A 21,217-nucleotide genomic window follows, 5' to 3' on the forward strand; every position below is an offset into this window, starting at 1 on the left:
AATTTGTTGTTGCTACCATTATTTCCCTGAAGATTAATTACTATAATTGTTTGCCAGTTCTTTTAAAAATAAATTCTGAGCCGTGGCTTTTCTTGGCAAGCATTCATGTATGCGCATGTGTAGAAATTCTCATATGATGCACAAAGTAAATACAGATTTTTTTTATTATTATTATTATTTTTTTTTTTTTGTGGAGTGCAAGAGCTGCTATCACAGCAGCCAGGAGTTGTGTGTTCCGTGGTGACCTTGAACACTGTGGAGCCAGGGAGGTTTTCAAGGTTTGGAGATCCTTGTGGTTGTAAAGCRATGACGTAAATTGTTGCTAAGTTAGGGTGCCAGCTGCTGTAAGTGATTCTTCAGAGGCCAATTGATATGTCTGGACTTATCTACAGTGCCCAAAGATTGTGTGTGCCTCTCCTCAGTGCATTAAACAGGAGTTCATGATACAAAGAAAACTKTGAGAATCATGTGAAATGGAGAAGAGTTCTGCAGCCAGGCTAGATTGTAATCAGCGCCAATGCAGCTTTCATTAATAGGGTATCTGTAAAATTTTGATCTAGAGGACTCAACTAATTGGAGTTTTGGCTCCAGTGAAGGTGCTAATAGGATTTCAACACTCTACTAGGAAACAAGTTTTAAAGGGAGACAGCCCTGAAGGGGAGGCTTCTTCCCCTGAGTTGTGGTTAAGTAATTTCTGAGTATGATGAGCAGTTTTAGCACTGCAGTGTGGTATTTAGCTTCTGGGTGCTAGATTTGACTCAGCAGCCTTTTCTATTTGCAGTCTGCATGCTAACAAGGTGGTGCAATGCTGCATGCATCAGACTGTCGTTTTGACTCATTGCAGCCAATGCAGTCAATTCCCAAATAACCTGAAAGAAAAAAGAAAGATGTAGCAAAACTGCTTACTTTTCTTGATAATGTGCTTAAAGACATGTTCAGTGTCTTTGCTGAATTATCTGGGTCACTAGAGAGCAATTCAGACATTCATTTATTAAAGTGCTGTTTGCTTAAAATACATTCTAAATTGCTATCTACAAGGCAGCTTAGTTCATAGCTAAACAGATAAAAATACCTCCCAACAGTAACTCTGCATGTCGCATGATTGCAGACCTTTGAAACTTCTGCTTTTAGATATCCAGAAAACTTTGAAATATTATGATTTTCCTAATGGGCTACTATGTTATGCAATTCTGTAATTAAATTTCTTCCGGAATGCACAACTGTTGACGTTTTCCTTCCATTCTGGTGGTGTGTCCTGATATACGTGAATTGAAATTGGTTGCARACAGCGAGGGCTCGTGTTTTTGTTCGTGTTATTCGTGGAGCCGCATTCAAAGGCAACAGTTCCGAGTGGGTAGTGCTCGAGTCAGCAGCCTGTGAAGGGCAGTATTATCGGACTGTGCCGTCTTTACCTGAAGCAGATGTTGAATATGCCAGGAGCTTTGAGGTGTTGTCCCTCAGGAAGTCAGGATTCAGSTTACAGTTATGCTCATGAGCATCCCTTGGCAAGGCAGTGGCTTCCACCCGTGAAACTCGGAATTTGGTGATCAGCAGCTCTCCCAGATGCCTCTCAAGGTGTTGCAGTTGGTTGCCACTACTGTCAGCTGTCACACAGGACCCTGTGCACACACCAGCAATGGCTCTCAGCCCTCAGCTAGGACATGGGGCAGGATCTCAGAGAGCCCACCTTCTGCCCATGCTGTGCCGGAGGTTTGTGAACAAGTCACTTCATCTCCTTGACTTGGTTTCCTCRTTTGGAAAAGAGAGATGATGATTACCTCCTTTGTGGAGTACTTARGGATCTGCTGAAGATAACTGCTTTTAAGAGAGGTGTTTTTCCTTCCCTGTCCAAGGAACAGAGCAATAGCAATCCCACTGTTCCTGCCCTTGCACTTCAGAGCTGCTGCCTCTGAGGAGAAACAGGAAATGGTGGTGATATTGTGGTTGSAAACATAATAGACAGCCGTGTTTTTTTAAACCTATTCCACTCAATAAATTTATATGGTTGCAATGTTTTTCATAAGCTAGTCTTCCAGGTAATACTGTAGCACAGCTTCTGTGTTTTCGACAAATTTACCCTAATCTTGTAATGCATTTCTGTGTCTTTCTAGATTCTGAGCGTTCCCATCTCTCCTCGTTCACTATGAAGTTGAAGGGCAAGTTTCATTCACCAAAAATAAAGAGAACTCCTTCAAAGAAAGGAAAGCAAGCTGAGCTGACAGTGAAAACACCAGAGAAGTCAGCGAACAAAGTAAGCAGACGAAGGATGTGTTCTGATTAGTCTTGCTGGTTKCTTGCTTGCTGGTACTTCGTTTATTGAAATCTGCAGCCCTGCTCTCTGTGCATGGCTTTGTCCTCTACAGAATCCTGCAGATTTGTCAGGGATTTTCAGGATCATTTTATGGCAAAGCCACACATAGGGTTAGTTATAAACTGTACTGTGTAGTATAAAATAAGAACTACCAAGGCAAGTACTATCCTTTTGAGACCCTAATGAGACCTCCTTCCACAAACATTTAAATATCGCATTATGGGATATAGTTTATGGCCTGACGCATCCTCCCCACATGCACGCCCTATAATTATGCTTACAGCTTCCAAATAACTGCCTTGTTTTGGGGTGTGATCCTTTAAAACAAAAAATCTCAAAACACAGGCCAACAAATCCTTGAAGCTGGTCCAAAGATGTGCTCAATCTCTGATGACCTCAGCAGGGAGAGTCAAACAGATGTATTCAAGCAGCTGCTGATTCCAGCACACCCCTCCTCAAATCTAACATTCTTGTTTCAAGTCCTGTAGGAACTGAGGTCACCACTCTTTCCCAACACAAGCCTGTCAAAGRGTTATTTCTTCCTTTTTTGTGACCTGATTATGCAGACAGGAGTGTATCTCTGTAACAGTACTATTGCACTCAGTTTTCAAGTGGAAATCAAAGCTGAAAATCAAGAAGAGTTGAGATTATTTATGATAATGTAGAAGCTTTCCTGGTTGTTGCTGGAAGACTCATCCAATGTGCAGCGCAAGGCATAGGAACTTTTTTAGATTATATCTGCTTGGGATTGTTGTAGTGTTATTGAGAGCAGTCAGGAAGATACAGTTATCTGACACTGTCTGATGTGCTCAACGTCAGAAGTCATTGTAGTGCTTCTAGCCCCTGARCTACTGTGTGGAAGGTGATGAGCCTTTTATTTCCCAGGCTGTAGATTTTTTCCCAGAAGCAAAGGATATGCTCCCTGGGGGGATGAGCRCCTTGCATTGCCCCACGTGTGTACCAGACTACTGCCCATTAAAAAAAAAAAAAAAAAAAAAAAAAAAAGGGAGGGAGGGACCCATAAGAATACACCTTGAAGACTTCTAATTCCATGGATATTTCAGGATGATATGCTCAGATCAGTTCAGAGGCATATCTTGTAGAACGTTTTCCTCTTTCTGCAATTCATCAGACCATTATACTGGGAAGTTTTCTCACAGTATTATTTTTATTGATTGATTCACTGAAATGCATGTAGAATGTGCGGTGGTCCTTCCTTTTGGTTGATGTGTGACCACAAATAAAATAATTTAGAAAATGAAGAGTGCTTTTAAAATGCTATTCTATTGCAAATACATATTACCAAGTCAATAAAAGGCAAGCTTTTTAATTTCTTTTTTTTTTCCTCTAGAAAACAGTGTAAGAGGAATGACTGACAAGATGAGGTAGATAATCAGTTCAGCACAGAAACAGCAATACTAAAAATTCATGTAAAACYGCTAACTATAACCTAAAAGTTACCTCACCCACACCCACCTACACCCCTACCTCCTTCTCTTCCCCTTTATACCTAGATGTGGGCAATATAGGGGGAGGTTTTTCCAGAACCTTCTTTTCTCCACTGGTCCCTGTCTTTGATTCTKGTCTGAAGGCATACTGGTGGAACAGTAGTATCCTTCAACACTATATGCAAAGTTATAATAGGTAAAAATAGGTGGTCCCAGCTTTTGTAGTCAGCTGTTTTCTGTATAGCTCACTGTAATCCTTYTTGGGTTGTCTGCATCTCATACATGATGTATTTGAAATGGTTATTGAAAGGAAACCTTCCAAAGTCATGCAAAAATATCTGTATGTGTCAGTCAGGCAAGGGAGTGGAGGAGAGATGCTGTTTTCTCTGCGTGTTAAATCTGTCTCATTWAATGCCCAAAAGGGATATTGCTGGATCCAGTAAGCCCTGCAGTTATAGATCTGTTCTTTTGCTGGAATAAGTTCACTACTGAAGCAAGTTCACCTCTATTAAGAAATGAAATGGGAGAATAATTCAAATCCTCTCTGCTAACCCAGAGAGATATCACTGCATGTTTACTTTGGCTTTAGGGACACACTAAAATGTTTGGTGGCAGAGCTTAAAATCATTAGTCTTGTGAGGTTTAGATATTGGAGTATATTAATATCCATCCAGCCCACGAGATAATTATTCCTTTCTCCGTCTTTATTGCTGTTATTCTCAGGTCTCAGTGAGTAAAGCACTGAACACCAGAAACTTCAGCCTTGTAGCAAAACTGTCATTTATATAGCCGAGCTCTGTAGCGGAGCRTACGATCTTGTGTAGGATAGGTAGGCTGTGTGTGTATATGTATGTAAACACACATATATATGAGGCCTCAGGGGCCACAGAAGGGGATTTGTAAAAATTACACTTAYGGCATTGTTAGCCAAAGAGCTGAGATGCCGGCTATGAAAAAAGGGCAGTGTCCTAAGTGGTGTCTGGGTTTGCRTGCTCAGCAGAAAGATTTTTGTTTCTCATTGTGATTCACTGCCCTGAACTCTCCTGAGCCAAGTCTGTCCCTCTCGTGCTCCAGGAGAGCGTTGGAGCCGTATGCCTTCCTGTAGCAAATAGTGGTTGAGCGACACGTGGCCAACAGAGCAGGAACTAGAATCCATGTTTTTCAGTTCCATTTAAGCTCTGACCATTGGGCCATAGTGATACTTGCTCTTTGGACTCCAGGGGCTCTCTCATCCCTGATATCTCTGCTCACTCCATAGGAACTTGAAAACCTCCATGGGAGGGAGGCAGCCTCTCTGCACCCTGGAATAGGCTGCACGGTGGCAAGGGCACAGTCCTGAAGAGTGGGAAATGTGATATTTGATATTGATGAGATACCAGGATGCTCCTCTGCAGCAGGGTTYAGGTGGTTGTGTGTGCACAGTAGAGCAGAGTTTGAGGTGCCTGGGAGGTAGCACTACCCGAAGGGGWTGCAGAGATCAGGCACTTCCCAGATGAGATGGAAAATAATGGAGTGGTTTGCAGATATCAGCTTTGGACTTAGGCTTCTGAAGTGGGAGCTAGGTGGGACTTGGAACTCTAATCCTTTTATGAACTGGTCCCAAATTACTAACCAGTGCTGCCTATAAATTGTTGTTCTTAAAACCTTTTGGACCGTTGGCCTGATTTTGCAGAAAAGCAGCAGTTTAACAGCTGACAAGAGTATGGGGAGTGCACAATGCCCACAGGTCATTAATTCTTGAAGCTGAATTTACTGAAGAGATAATGGATGAAACCTGACTCTGCTAAGCTCTCTGCTCCTTTTCTAGCAGTGTTCAGTAGTTAATTTAAATCTCACTTAGGAACTACTTSTGGCATTAGAGGACCTCCAGGCTTACTCTGGTAAAACTTTTTTAAAATATCCCYGCTGAGAATACCATTAAGGTATCATGTATCACTTCTGAATTTCCTTTCCTAATGCTGGTGATGGCATGGAAGTTGGTGACCACAACTCAGCTTTAGTCCAATGAATTGTTCCCTTCTGCAAAATTCATTCCCTGATGCCAAAACTTAGCTTTCACGGTCTGTCCCTGTGGAAATTATACAGGTTTCCTTGTTCCTGCAGCATCACAAAATGAATTAGATTGGAGGCTGCTGTAAAAGGGAGGGAATTATTTGTAAATAAGCAAGACATGAAGAAGTCTGTTGCACTCTTAGGTACAGGTCGACATATTGGAGTCAGGAGAATTATTCAGAATAATAAGGATGTACAGCATATATATCATCATAACTGTTAGAGATGGATAAGACAATGGATGCATCTTGTTTAGACTGTTTGGGAGTTTGGAAGTTTGTTTGTGCCTTTTTTTTTCTTTCTTCTTTGGCTGATCCACTATACTCAGTGGTTAAAACACCTTTTGAAACTGAATGATATGCTTAAGGCAAAAAGAATGGTGATCTCACAGGGAAAAAGGACAACTCTGTTAAAACCAGTGGCTGTTGTGTACTTACTTGCATTAGCTTTACTGTCTGCACTTAGCTTATTTCTTTTTCTTTCACCCTCCCAGTGTGGCCTGTTGATTTCAAAGCAGTGCCCTTTAAGTCATGAGTAGTGTTAATCTTTACTTCAAATTGATCAAGATGAGCTGTAAGTTTGGAATGTACATCTTGTAATTCRGAAAGTTAAAATGTGGGTGCAGTTTTGCACCGATTATTCCTTTGAAAGAGTAATAATTAAATTTGAAAGTGTTTGTGATAGAAGGGGTTTTTCGTTCTTCTGAAACACAATATATCCTATTTGATCTCATGATACTTCAGGTAAGTTAAAATAACTTTGCCCTTAAAGAAGAAGTCCTGAGGTTTTTGATATTTCTCTGCTTTTTTCCTCATCTTTAGAATGTATCATGGCTAGAGGAAAAGGAGAAGGAGGTTGTAAGTGCATTGCGCTACTTTAAGACTATTGTGGACAAAATGGCAATTGATAAGAAAGTACTAGAGATGCTGCCAGGGTCAGCAAGTAAAGTGCTGGAGGCCATCCTACCCTTGGTGCAAGCAGATCCACGCATGCAGCAAAGGTAAGTTTCCCTGTTTGGGACTGTGACAAACCAGCAGGTCCCCAGGTTCTTTCCTGTATCTGAAAAATTAAATCACGCAAGAGGCAGGAAATGCTGCAGTTGCTAACAAAATGACCGCTGTTTTTACTGGTTATGTGATAGTTTTCAAACATGATTTAAAAGCAAATTCTCTGCTGCAAAGAAGGCAATGCTAAGGGAAGACAAAGCAAACCAGGGTGGTTTCAGAGAAGGAAGGATTGATCCCAGCCTGGAAATTCATCGTTTCCTAGCAGGAGATTCTCCTCGGATACCATACTATTTTTGCAGCTTGTGATGGTATCCTAAAGCTAACAAAGTCCAATAGTTTTTACCTAAAGAAGAGCTTACCTTCAAGGTAATCCCTTTTTGTGTTTAGTTTATCCATCCTGATGTTAGAGAAGGCTTAGCCTACATTGTTAACTGCTTTTTTGGATTTCGGTGAACCAAATACAGAACAGAGGTAAACAGATGTACTTCGGTAGATTAACTGGCCCGAGTTTATTACTGTGTCTTCTCTGCAGGTTATTTATAGGTTAGCTCTGATACCTGCTGTATTATGTCTTAACCAGTTAGATGYGAGTCTGAAACCAGAAGATTTGCCAAAGCCATTAGCTCAGTATGGATAAGAATCTATGGAGTTGTCAAGCCACAGGAATACAGATGCTGTTGATCCCATGTCAACATGTCAAGATGTTGGAGCAATTAATTTTAAAAAAAGCAAGCAGACATTGTTAAGTAATATGGAATGAGCAAAATAAAAGCACAAAAATAGACGTTGTGTTTGATTCCTGAAATCCTGTTGGGTTTTGTGCTGTTTTGTTTTTTTCCATTAAATAACTCCAAAAAATTTTACAAGATGTCTGTTTCAACTCAGGTGCAAAAAAGGTTTGTGATATGGAAAGACAGCTATAGAGTGTCAAACATTTTATGAATGGATAGTCTTAGCTCTGTTTAGCCTTAGTGCATAGGCCAGGCTGCACCTGACCATGCACAGGCAAGGAGGCAGTAGGGGATTATCAGTGTTGCGGCTGCGACAGGAGGGAACAGGGTTAGGTTAAGGTTGTAGAATTACAAAGAGCAGTAACTGTTAGAACTGGAACATTAATCAGGCTTCTGGATTCAGACACTAAAGTTTCTTCAGTTGTTATCATGTTTCCCACAGCTATTAAAGCACCTGCTTCCACTTAGCAAAAGGAAGAACGAACTTTACTCTTACATCAGGAGAACATGTAAAAYGTCGGAAGCGTATTTGGGATAGAACATGTCATCTTCTGTGTAGTCACTTGCTTTGATTTGTGGATCCACTGACTGTTTGCTGAGTGATCTTTCCTTCCAAGAATATATTTGGAAGCAAATATYAGCTAAACTGTCTACATAAGCAGCAGTCTTTCAGAAAGTTCTATTCTTCAAATTCCTTATAATCTCTCTCTTAGTAGTGAGATAATATAACCTTAACAGTTTGATAYCTGTATTTAGAAGCCGAATTTTCATAGTTGGTAGTCAATGCAGTCCTCTTCACTTAGTGGTGAGGCTTGCTCTCTGGAATCAGTATGTATTACAGCACGAATCCCATGTATATGTTCTGCCTTGTTTAGCCTCACACGTAAAATGGGGATTTGGCGTTCTCAGTAAGCTATGTCCTTCCGTACCTACCAGTGTACCTTGTTTCTTTTCAGTAGTGGCAGGATGTACAGGGGCAATTTTGATGGTAAATTCCCCTCAAGAAAAGTGAGCAAGACTTCTGTCAGTCTAGAATAAAGCTGGACAATTGTTGTTGGACTGCTTTTTGCTGTAGGGGAAGCRTTTGCATCAAGGAAAAAGTAATTAAATCTAGCACAAAATGAGCTTTCAATTACTGCCTCCTTAGAAGGAAGCAGACTGAAGATTAATGACAAAGAAATCAAAAGTGGGGAAGGGCCCTATTTAGGAAATACCTCCTACCAAGCTAATTTCATTTGAAATTAGAACAAATGGCAAGCATCACACTTACAAACAATGGCAGTATTTTTTTTTTTATCCCTCTTTTTTTAATTTGACAATAGGTCTTTCTCCAGTTCTGCAAACCTCATTCACCTAAACAGTCTCACTGAAGTTTGTGGGCTTGATTCTCTTCTCACAGAWAATGAAATTACTGGAGTTAAGCCARTGTAAAATGGATACCAGAGAAAAATGGGAAGATTTGGAACACTCGTATCAGTAATGATTGCAAGATTACACCTTCTGTTATCTTTTTATGGTTTTGGTGCAATTTGAAATTGATTTAATTTTACAAAGAATTGTTGAAGCCTTGCCATCATCAGTACTGTTAACACACCTTGTTTAGTAATGAAGTAAGTGTTTTCAGAATGGCCAGRAAAATGCCTGTAAGCGCTGTTGTTACAGTTAACTTTTATTTATAGTTGTCATCCTTCCAAAATTCCTTTTTTTTCCCCTTCCAGAACAATAGCTTCAATTCTGTTTCTCATTAAAATAAAACAAAGCAACACCCTTCCTCATCCAAACCTGAAATTCATTCAGTTCAATTTTTGTAAAGAAACAAGTTTTAATTACATGTTTTCAGGGACTATAGCAGTGGGGAAATGATTTGTAAAGGAATGAATGAACAGTCATTTCTCTATTAGTCATTTTTGGGGAGGTATAATAAGGAAAARGGAAAAACATAGGTAATTCTCAAATAACATAAATTATATTTACATAAAATATATTTACTGTATAATTTAAAGCATGGGATGGGGCTGTAAATTAAAAGGGAGAGAGTATTCTTTTTATTATTGCTCTGTTAACATGAAGCCCAGATAATTCATTTTCAGTTAACTGAGAATGAGTTGTTGCTTGTAGGCACCCTCATACCGAGGTTCCAGTTGGTGCTGGYGAATGGGAGAGTTAACTGCAACAGAGGAGACACCCGTATTTTGTCACCTACTGAACACAAATGCTAAATATCAGAGTTAACAAAAGGAGACTAACGGTAGTGGATACAATGAAATTCTTTATCTTTTTTAGCAGTCTGAAATTCACTCCCTAGTAATTTTTTATATCTCTGCAGTTTTGTGAAGGAATTTTCTCAACTATTTGCTCTTCTCCCATCCAGTTCTGCCATCTCATCCTGCTATAGCCGTGTGTACCAGAGTCTGGCCAATCTGATTCGCTGGTCTGATCAAGTGATGCTGGAAGGTGTGAATTCRGAAGACAAGGAGATGGTGACCACAGTTAAGGGTGTCATAAAAGCTGTTCTGGATGGAGTCAAGGTACATAAGACAAATGTTGTACATTATATGAGATATATAATATTTCTGGTTTAGAAGAAATTTAATTTAAAGTCAGAGGTTTTTAAGTGCAGGTGAAATACTGAGATCTTATTCTTGACTCCGATAAATTACCTCTTCAATCAGCTGCTCTCTAAGTGAAAYGATCCTGCTTGGTGCGTTGGTTAAACACTAGTCAAACCATTTGTGCTAATAATGTGCGCTTCTGAAATGCTCACCCAGTCATTTGGATGGATTGCCAGAAGCCATAAATCTTTATTGAGCATTGTATTAAATTTTCAGCAGGCCTTTTCCCATTCTGCATGCAAATTACAGGTCAGAGTTTGCATATTTTCTGTCTAGACAAAATTTAATGGAAATGATTCCTATCAGTGCCCACAGAGAATTGAAGATTCCAGCCCCTCTCTTAACATAAATTTAAAGCTATTCATCAGGAATACATACCACTTCCAGCCATCAGATTAGAGTGTGGGACAGGTGATGAGCTAARCTAAGTTTTCTGGAAATTTATTTTATGTAACAATGTAAAAGCTTAACTGAAACCTTTGTATCCCTGAGAAGGTTCCTCCCTGCCTTACCTCGGAAAAGCTATTGGCTTTCCTTCCATCTCCCAGTAAGCTTTTGATACCAGTGCTTCTCACTGTTTTCCAAGCCTTTTTTCTCTTCTGAGGGCTGTGGAGGCTGCTCATTCTGCTGTCCTAGCACTGCATAAAAGTTTACTTGACCTGGGCTCAGGGCAGCAGCAAAGAGACCACCATATCTCCTGGGAATCTTATTTTAAAAATTGTAAAGAAATTTAAGTCTCTCTTAAACAGCAAGACTGAAACTAAAGAGGAATGTTTAGATCTAGTGCAGAAGTAAAATTGGGATAGATTTTTAAGAACAGCAGCAGGTGGTTCAATTGGATTAGTGTATCATGAACAGATATCTTTCACTGCACCCAAACCTGGCTTAGTTTTCATTGCCTGGAACTGCATGCTAAGGGGAAATGGATCTCCCAGGCTTTGATTATCACATTTTCAGGACTCTTGGTGTGTAGTTTGCATGCTTTGAACATCTATCTTTAATGTTACTCTAACACACATATTAAATCCTAGTGTTTTTTTCCAAGCCTTTTAAACRGATATCTTTGAAATAAAACTTTCCCATCACCTAAATACGACAGATTTTCCAGAATTACTTTGCACAATATGCCCTTTAAATTTAAACTCCAGATTTGAAAAGTAAAGCTAGTATTAAATTTGCACAGCAGAATAGAGAAGAGTTTAGTGTGAAGTCTCAGCTGCTATTAGTGTTGGACTTGAGCAGCAATTTGCAGTACAAGAAAGTCTGCCCTGTGGTATCTGAATTGTAATATACCAGTAAATGGCAAGGCAGTAACTCTGTTATCACTTAGTGGCTCTATCCAATCCTGTGAAAAAMCACGTTGTTACCAGATCAAGGAGAGAGCTGTGTGCAATCTCATTGCATGAGATTTGGCACTCGCTTCCCTTTCACTTAAAGCATATTTAAACACYTGGTACCTGTTGCTCTCGAGCCAAAGCAGCATGCCCGGATGCTGGGTGGAAGGTCTCGTGTGCACGCTCTGCCCACGCCGTGAGCCAGACTGGCGTGGAAGCCACGCCGGCATGTTAGTGCGCTGCAAAGCCTCGGTGATCGAGCCCTGCACAGAGACCTGGCTATATTAAGTCTCCCTTTTTATTGTTGCACTAACAGTTATTTTGGACTTCCAGTTGGGGCTGGCTTATGTCTGGTCTGCTCAAAGCATGATTAGAGCAGATGTGTGGCTGTCTGGGTAGGCACGAATGTGTCTGCCTGTCAGCAGGTCAGCATTTGGAAGTGGCGTGTGCTCCTCTCCTGCCGCGTAGCAAGGAACAAGTTTTATTTTAGGAGGGCCAGGCCAGTGTTCAGATCTGGAAGCAGAACTGAGATATCGGACACTTCTCTGCTGTGGAGAGCCTTTTTTTTCTCTTCTGGCAGATTTCAGAAGATCCACTTCCACATTTCAGTGCTTGCTTCCCTCTTTATTTTCAGAGTTGAGCATAAAGGAGTAGCTTGTTCACTTTTATTATTTGCTGTTTTGAACTCAGGTTTTAGAGCTTTGCTCTATATATGTAATAAGAAAAAAAATCTTGTTTTGATTATGTAACTTCTTAAAGATCCATCTCTTTTTGGAATTTCCAGTTTGCTGAAGTAGCATAAGTATAGAGAGAGGGTTTAATTATCTGTAATTACTGCTGCAGGAATCTCTTTGCTTGCTGATCAGGAATAGCATAATGTGCATCTGGTGCAGCTGTGCACTGATTACCTCTGTGTATACACTAAAGATCTTGATTGGATTTTTCAAACCCTAGTTCTCATTTTGGGGTTGGTGGAGAGAGGAGAAGGTAGAGGTCTAGGGAATGTGGTGACATTTGTCAAAACTTGACCTTTCCCTTCCTTCGCCCTTTCCAATAGGGGGGAAAGTGTCTAAGGAGCATTTTAGCTTTTGATTTGTATTTTATTTCACCTACTCCACTTTTATGCATTGCATGGAGTCACTGCTCTTGCTCAGGAAGTACCTGACAGCCGCACAGGGTGTGATGCAAAGTCTGCTGAAGTGTACGAGAGTCTCTCCAGCAGCCTCTTCAGTCATGGCATTTTATTCAGAAGGCAGGGAGGTGGCAATCCGTCATGTCACCTTGCAGCCCTGACGGTGACTTGGAGCAGAAGGTGCCAGCTGCAGCTGGAAGAGCAGAATGGTATCACTCTGATTCCCAAATCGTAGAATTTATGGAAAAGCCTTATTTTGGGATTCTAGACTCACAAATCCTGTATTTGATTTTCCTAGTGAAGTTCTGTAAACTTTATAGGGGAGTTTCAAAGCTTGAATGGAACGRCAGGTTTTTAAATTCAGATTATGCATCCTCTGGACCCAGTTGCCTGTTTGTATATGAACACTCTTCATACAAATACTTTTTTTTTTTTTTTAGCTAAGATTCTCTCAATTTTTCTTCCTTTTCGAAACTTTTCCCTTGTTTTTCATTTTAATAGTACGTGTATGAGATTTCCCCAAATTACACTCTCTTTAGCCTCAGAAGAAAAGCCAGCAGTCTTTCAGAGCATGGTGGAAAGCACTTTTTAAAAATAATTTCTGTTAAAACAGCTGGTGAATTGGGGACATTCAGCAGAGAAATCTGTGGTTAATTCAATGTTCGCATCATCTCTAGTTCTTCTGTGGTGGAAGGGTTTTTGGTGTTTCACTTCTGTGCATGCTCTGTAGTGTACATTAGCACACTGGAGTTTATAGACAGCCAAAAGCCCTGTATAGGACTATTGCTGCTCGTAGCATTATTCACCCATGGACAAACGTGGCCAGCTCTGTTTGAAGGTGGGAGTTGGATGAGCTGTTGTCAACCTAACGCTAGGGTTTTTTTCATAAGGGCACTTCTCACAGAACCTTCTGTTCCTCATGAGGGTTCTTGTGTCTGTCCCACACAGGAACCTCTTAATAGTGTTAGCCCAAATGGACGTAGGCACTGTTTCTGCACTTTCTTTCTTCCCCACGTGAGGGATTTTTTGGGAGCGCTTCGTTAAAGCTGCATATTTTGTCCTGTTCTTAGTTGAYGCCGTGTGAATTTTTTTGGAGCGCAGCTCGGTGAGAATCTAAACAGGATGTGTAAACCGAAACTGACTGTGTGGACACTCAGCCTCGTTGAAATGAGTTGCATTTTTCCATCCTTTGCACATGCCGTGCAGTGTGGTGTTCCTGTTGTTGAGCATGCATGGAAGTATAGCTTTAAATAGAGCTGTCTGTAAAAATCTGTGAGCTAGAGTGTTTCTCTACCTCAGGATGATGACGACATTCCAGTTTCAGTTACTGCATTTGAAGAGCAATTCTCAGCTCAGTAGACTTGGATATGATGATGATACTGGCCTGATGACACTGTACTTCAGGCTACTTAAAAAAAAAAAAAAATCCCATGGAGTTTCCTTCGTATAGGGCACAGGGAAGCCGATACTGTCGGGAAGCACTGCCAGTTATCCAGCCCACCTCTGAGCGGGCATGTGTTTATAGCTGGGAGCAGCAGATCTGCTTGTCAGCCTCAGACATCTGTAAAATGTTCTCTCCATCCTTCTGATGCGAATGATTGTTGTTTTGACTGCTGGCAGACTTACAGTGCAAGATTATCATGCCCCTGTCTCTTTATCCACAGTCTTATCTGCCTATAGCAGATACACTATGGTAGTTCCCTGAATGATTAAGACTTCCATTGCTAGCATGTTAAAAATGGCCTCAAGGCAAGCGGCTTTTTAATAAAGATATTCACCATCTCATTCCCTGGTGGAGATATTACAGCAAACCTGCTTTTGGACAAAAATATGTGACACAAAACACTTGTTTATAAAATACAAAGCAATTATTTAACACTTTTAGTGGCTTGATGAAAATTATTCATTGTGTAAGGCATTTCTGYACTTACGTTTATGTATGCAAAATCAATTTGTCCTTCCCTGGGGTACTGTGGTGACTGGAACTCATCTGTGATTGTGGAAGAGTGGGCAAGTGCAGCAAAATCTCATCTATGTGAGTTTGTGCAGAATCTCCGTAGGGCCAGTGTTTATGAACTTAACTCAAATATGGCTAAGCTACTGCTAGGTCCAACTACTGCTCCTTAGAAGCAGTATTTTTTGCATGGCTCTTTACCTGACTTATACTCAGCTCAGCTGTTGCTGTGTCCTTGTCATTGATAATCTATAAGCTGAATAACTGGGAGTTTATTGCAGTAGCATCCCTTTCTGTCCTGTGGTGTTAATGTGCAGCTCTTAGCAAACACTGAATTTTTGCTTTTTTTTTTCTCTCCCCTCCCTCCACTAGGAACTGGTCAGACTCACGATTGAAAAGCAGGAGCATCCCTCTCCCACAAGCCCAGTTAAACCCAGTTTACCAGCATGTAAATCTGACAGGTGGGTCACTGACAAATATTTCTTGTGCATGCAAGCCTAAAACAATAGCTTCATGGGAATAATTTTTGACTGCTGTAGTTGACCTAAACATTCAATTGTTCCTCACAGTGGTTAGCATCATACTTTCTTAGTCTTACGGGTTATAGTGAGATCACTCCTTGCTGTGTGTGAAGAGGACAGTGTRCTATGATAGGAAAGATGCCAAAATCTGGCAATGAAAAATCACTTGGCTGTGACACTTGCACATTGTATTCTGGGTAGACATGGAATTGTCCTTATAGATGTGAATTCTGCATTTTGCTGTAGGTTTCTTTCACATTGTATATGATTTCAAATTGTAATAGTCTGTCAACATGCTGTGTTCCATCTGTTTTTTATGATCTACCTTCTGTATTTTGCTCTTTGCAGCCCCTCAGAACTTCCCCTCACAGACCGAGAGATGGAGATCCTCAACAAGACAACTAATATGACTCAATCCAATGAGCTACTGACTGACTCCATGGATGAAGAGGTTGCACCTCCTAAACCCCCCCTGCCTTGCATTCGTGTGGCAGAAAACAGGTAATACTGGWAAAGCAGCAGACTGAAGAATACCAGTGGTCCTCACCAGCTTCTTGGTATTTTAGACAAAGTGGCAAAGTGTATGCAAGAGAGCTCCATATATGAGATAGTGGTGGCTCTGAATTTCCTGTCCTCCAGAGTTGTTGTTCCCCACACCTGGAAATCCATTTACATACCTGCTTTCTGCCTTGTTTCGAGCAGTTTTCTTCATTGTCTGTTTTTYCCTTTCTTTGTTTTTTCTGCGAACATAGTGTGGTGCCCTGAGATTCTTGAATGAGAGGCATCACGGGAGTGACTAAGAGCTTCATTTAAAACTATAAGAAATGCTATACAATGCTATCCTGTGCTGTTTCGGTTGTATTGCTTGTTGTTGTATCCCATGGGAAAAGTTCTGTTAGCTTCAGCTGGCGATTATCTATCCTGCACATCCAGCTARTTTTGCATTGGTTATCAACTTAAGAGTGAAAGGAGCTAACGGTGCATGAAAATAATCTTTTGCTTGGTTGTTCTTACTCTTTTCTACTAGTAACCACATGAAAGTTTCTATGTTCTATTTTGAGAAAAGCAAACCCCCTACTTACAGCTTTTTGGTCTGTGTGTGTGATATTTTTTTTTTCTTCTCTAGCAGTGGTGCTAATGGGTGGTGTGAAAATGCATGTCATGTGATAATTTGGAAATGTGGCATTGAGGGCTGTGGTTGGCAAAAAGAATCACGTTTCTGTGTATTTTATGAATTCTCATGGGTTATAAAAATTTCCTGGTATGTTCCAGGAACAGAATATATGTGCTCTTGGGAACCTTAAACACTTGGTAAATGCGTTATTTATGTGTCATTAGGAATCTAAACTAATGTTCAGTGGTAAAATCTCATTAGTTAGTGATAATATGTGTATCTGAAACAGATTTGTGCCAAAACATGAGTCCACCCAATAGACATGGTGAGAGTAATACTGATCATCTTGTCTCGCTGAAGTTCACCAAGAATGGAAAAGGGCAAATGTGGGAGGTTTGGGAAGAGGGACTTCTGTGAACTGAAACAATCTGCAGGTCCACCAAAGCATTTAATTTGGACTTTGACCATTTTTATTTAAAAAATAATTGTTTTGTTAATTAGCTTCATTAAAATAATTCTAAAACAGCAATTATTTTTGTTTTGGAAATACCAACTTTCTTCTAAGCTTAAAAAAAACTTCACTGAACAGCACCTTTCCTATGAGGGTTTTCAGTACACTTAAATTGATATTAGCTAGTGAATACACTTTGAGTAGTTTCTGGCAAGCGCCAGAGAAGAAGTTGTGAGCCTTGAGCGTGGCAGAAGCATGTTTTCCAGCTCATGAAGCCTCTAAAAGTCTTTTTGTTCATAGACTATTAGAAATATCAATGCCTGTTGTGTCTTGCAGCCCTCCTCCAGCATTGCCCCCTAAAAAGCGGCAGTCAGCACCTTCCCCTACCAGAGTGGCAGTTGTGGCCCCCATGAGTCGAGCCACGAGTGGGTCCAGTTTACCTGTGGGAATCAACAGACAGGTAATGACATATCCCCCTTGAGAAAGCCAGAGGAAACATGTTGTGGAAGGTAGCAAAAGTTCAGAGTAATGCTGCAACCTGAAGCTGTGCAGTTCCCAATACACCTCTGCTCTTCCCAAAYGATCTTTTTACTGCTCTTGAATTTAACTAACAAATTGCTACAAATTTTGTTGCCTGTAACAGAATGTAAAGATCTGAGAGGATGAGTGTTGCTGTCAAATAGATCAGGGTATAGAGTGGCTGGCTGAAGTTGACCAAGATCTTACCAAGGTTCACTTGTAGGCCAGGGATCATGTGGCACACTGAGATCAGAATTTTTTATTCATCTAGTCACAATTTAAAACATCACTTAACCTAAATGATAGTTTGAGTGACTGTTCGGGCCACTGCTGGTACTTGGGGAAAATTTTTAAATTTTCTAGAAGAAAAATGGGAAATTTGGGACTGCAGATATTAGTCACATTCCATCAGTCTCACTAATCTACGGTTTACAATGTTGTAAAAAAATTTTTTTTTTTTTTTTTTGCCTTAAGGAGCTTATTAAATCTGCAATGAGGACTTGAATCATGATTTGCATTGCACCAAAATCAAATCTTGTCCTCATCCCCAAACCTTTGATCCTTACTTAGGGGTCATCTGCTGTCAATTGGCTGACCCAGATAAAGTTATGACAATTTTTCAGTAACTAATATACTCACACATTGTTTTGTGGGACTGGGAACCCTTGAGAGATGTTCGCATGTTGATGAACTTGAGGTAATTTCTGAAATAAAAACATAGCCATAGACATAAAAAGCTGCAATTAGCTGTATCGCCCTATAGTTTATTTATCCTTTATATGCACCTCAGCTGACCAAATATTCAGCAAAGCCACATTTTTTTAATGAGAAATCTRGCAGTCTAATTACTGCTATCAGTGTCATGTCAAGCAGTCCTCAGATGTGTATAGTAGTGAAGGACTCAGTCATCTTTTCAGCAGTCTGTGAAATCAGCTTTGGATCACAGCACAGGCTGTCCTGGAGCAAGTGCGCACAGAGCTCTGCTGTCCTGTACTTGCTTTGTCTTCTGCCCTTCGCCAGATCAGAGGTCTTCTGTGGTGCAGATGGGCTTGTCTAGCAGGCGAGGGCTGGCCACACTGATACTCCCTTTCTTGCTGTCTTAACACAGCTGTGAGGTGKTGTTCGCCTCGTCTGTGTCTAATTTGCTAAGAAGCTGTGAAGAATGATTTTTATTTATTTTTGCTTAAGGATTTTGATGTTGACTGCTATGCCCAGAGAAGGTTGTCRGGTGGAAGCCACTCCTATGGGGGGGAATCTCCTCGCCTCTCACCGTGCAGTAGCATCGGCAAACTCAGCAAATCTGATGAGCAGCTCTCCTCTCTGGACCGTGACAGTGGTCAGTGCTCCCGCAACACAAGCTGTGAAACGTTAGGTAAGCAGGGGATGGTCCAGGACTACTGGAGGAGCCCAAAGCGCTCCAGTTTGGGACCTTTCAGAGCTGTGATGCAGAAGTAAATGGCTTGTTCCTGCAACTGTTTTCGTGTAGTTACTGCAGGCAGTCCTGTAAGAATTATATCCTATTGGATAGGAAAAAGCCCCAAAGGATTTGTTTCTCTAGCTATAGATGATTGTGTTCAAACTCAGTTCAGATTTCAGGTTGGATGTTTTGTTTCAGCCTTGTCTATAGACATCAGTAGAACATGTCAGTCCTGTTAGACTGAAGAAATGTTATTTCTAGGTCCTGGGAAACAAAAATATAAATACAAAGTATAGTAACCTCTCCAATGACTTGAATTCTTGTTGTTTGTTTATTAATGTAAAGAATTAAAGATATGGTTTGGGTTTCTTTCCAAAAGGTGTAGCAAGTTGATCTCTGCTGCAAGGAAATGCCACTCTAATTAAATTAACTGATTAAATAACTGGAAATTAACTGATGGTGTGGGAGGGGCAGAACTGAGAAGGCTGAAGAGTGGGAGAGAGAAACTAATGCATGGTTCCCCTGTCCTCTCTGTTTAACCAGATCAATCAGATCACTATGATCCGGACTATGAATTTCTGCAGCAGGACCTCTCAAATGCTGATCAGATACCTCAGCAGATGCCAAGTATCCTCAGCCCATTGCCAGAGTCCTTGGGCGAGTCTGGCTCCCCTTTTCATGGACATGCTTTCCAGCTCCCGCAGGGCAGCTCTCCTCCGCTGGAGTTTTGCAGCCTGACGGGAGCAGCGCAGCCAACAGAGACTCCTCCAGCTTTACCAGAAAAGAAGAGGAGAAGCGCAACCTCTCAGACTTCAGATAACTCAGGCTGCAAGGTCTCATACGAGAGGCACCCTTCACAGTACGATAACATCTCAGAAGATGATTTGCAGAATGCAGGGTCTGTCCCGTCAGTACCCTTCACACCGTTTGCTGCTGTTTTGCCCTTCCAGCAAGGAAACTCTTCAGCACCAGCTGAATTCATTACTAACTTTGCTGCTCCAGATTCTACCAATGACCCAGAGAAGCCACCACCTTTGCCAGAGAAGAAGAACAAACACAGTAAGCAAGTGTTTGTGTTGGTGGGGTTTTTTTTTGGGGGGGGGGGGGGTGAGGGAGAGGGTTACTTTTTGCTTTCCTTGCAGTTGTCATGCTTCTGGTGACCACTAAATAATGATGACCCCAGGGTAATGCCCTTGCTCACTTGGGTTCAAAATCACTCACGGTCAGTGTCRAAGGCATGGAAGGGAAGTGTCAGTCCTCTGGGCAGTGAGTAACTGTGGGAGCCTGGAATGGTCCGGTCCCAGGGAACTGGCAACATGCAGCGCCTACATTATTGTAGTGAGAACAGCTTACTTCTCTTTGCCTAAGTGTGAAATTTTGGGGCACTGTGCCTTCCAAATCTTCCTGGTTTATCCTCTCTTTTTATGTCTGTTCTTTCCTCCTGCCCCTGCTTTATGAATGTTTTCCCACTGCAGAAAAGACTTGAGTGCTCTCCAAGAGCTCAGAGAAAAGGCTGCTTTTCTGCCCAAAACTGAGCGTTGCCAGTGCAGTTATTTGGCAGTTGGAACAAAGTCACCCACATGGTTGTGCAAGACAACGCTATTAGCCTAGTGTCCGCTACTGCTGTTTTGCTCTGGGATCTCATTTCCGTTTTATGCCTAAGAATTTCTCACATCGTTAAAATGAGCAGCCTCTAAATGCAAAGACTCTCYATCCCCAGCCAGATTCCTGGCACACCAGAGCAACTTGAGCTCATGATCTTACTCTGATTTCTTTAATATTTGTGGCTTAAAATATGAGAATCCTTTTGCCGAAAAAGCAATCATAGTGATCTGTCAAGGAAGATGGTGGACTGTACAGTGAGATCCAGCAAATGTTAATTTACCAGTCATTGACTAATTTTACAGTTGAACAGTGCATGAGGAGGCAGCGTATTCAAGATCTAGATCAACAACGTTAAATTGTATGACTTGCAGCCGATGTGAAGAGCTGATTTGAAAAGTGCTGAGTTGGCCTTGTGACTCATTTTTTGCAGTTTGTAGTCTTTTCGCAGGGAGAAAACTGGAAGTGAGATCAGTGTGTCATGCTACAAAGCCAGTATTCTGCCTATTCCTATGGTAATTTCCTGTGCCATTCACTTTTTAAAAGGGCATCCACTAAAAGCATTTCCACTAGCAAATACCATGCCTTGGTGGCCAGACCACAATTGTAAACCTCCAGAATTTTAATCAGACTACAAGGCCTGACCCACCTGAAAGTGATTCTCCTGTAGTTTGGAGTCCCCATATACAAGAAATCACTTTTCTCTCTCTCTAGTAAGTAAACAAGCAAATAATTAAAAGGTAATTAAAGCAAATACATTTATATTGAATACATTTATATTAAAACAATAAAGCTTAGGAAGGAGCTAAATGTTGGTCTTCGACAACAGAGAGACAGTGAAGGTGGTACAGTCTATCGTGAGGGTTGGTTGTTGTGACTTCTGTGGTTCTAAATACCTGTGTGTAGCACTAGCAGAAGGGGTACGTGATATACAGATCCTCCCTTTTGTAGCATCTGTGGACTCTGCATCTTTTTAATGAGTGCTATCCARGTACTTTTACACCATATAAAC

The 21,217-nt window shown here is 41.0% G+C and overlaps 1 protein-coding gene across 8 annotated transcripts in view; it reads left to right on the forward strand.

Annotated features, from left to right (window-relative positions):
• Positions 1 to 2,115: 2,115 nt before the first annotated feature.
• Positions 2,116 to 21,217, forward strand: part of RAPGEF1 (Rap guanine nucleotide exchange factor 1) — a 52,801-nt gene continuing 33,699 nt past the window's right edge. For all 8 annotated transcript variants that reach the window (XM_085325330.1, XM_085325332.1, XM_085325335.1 and 5 more), the window contains exons 1-8: positions 2,116 to 2,251; positions 6,633 to 6,811; positions 9,921 to 10,077; positions 14,954 to 15,042; positions 15,451 to 15,603; positions 17,004 to 17,127; positions 18,375 to 18,558; positions 19,147 to 19,662. In XM_085325330.1, the coding sequence (XP_085181456.1) occupies positions 2,144 to 2,251; positions 6,633 to 6,811; positions 9,921 to 10,077; positions 14,954 to 15,042; positions 15,451 to 15,603; positions 17,004 to 17,127; positions 18,375 to 18,558; positions 19,147 to 19,662 (1,510 nt within the window). In that variant the 5' untranslated portion in view covers positions 2,116 to 2,143. The remainder of the gene's footprint in view (positions 2,252 to 6,632; positions 6,812 to 9,920; positions 10,078 to 14,953; positions 15,043 to 15,450; positions 15,604 to 17,003; positions 17,128 to 18,374; positions 18,559 to 19,146; positions 19,663 to 21,217) is intronic.

Source organism: Rhea americana, unplaced genomic scaffold (genome assembly GCF_003343005.1).
Source record: "Rhea americana isolate MKP2758 unplaced genomic scaffold, rheAme1 scaffold_97, whole genome shotgun sequence".
Classification (NCBI taxonomy): domain Eukaryota; kingdom Metazoa; phylum Chordata; class Aves; order Rheiformes; family Rheidae; genus Rhea; species Rhea americana.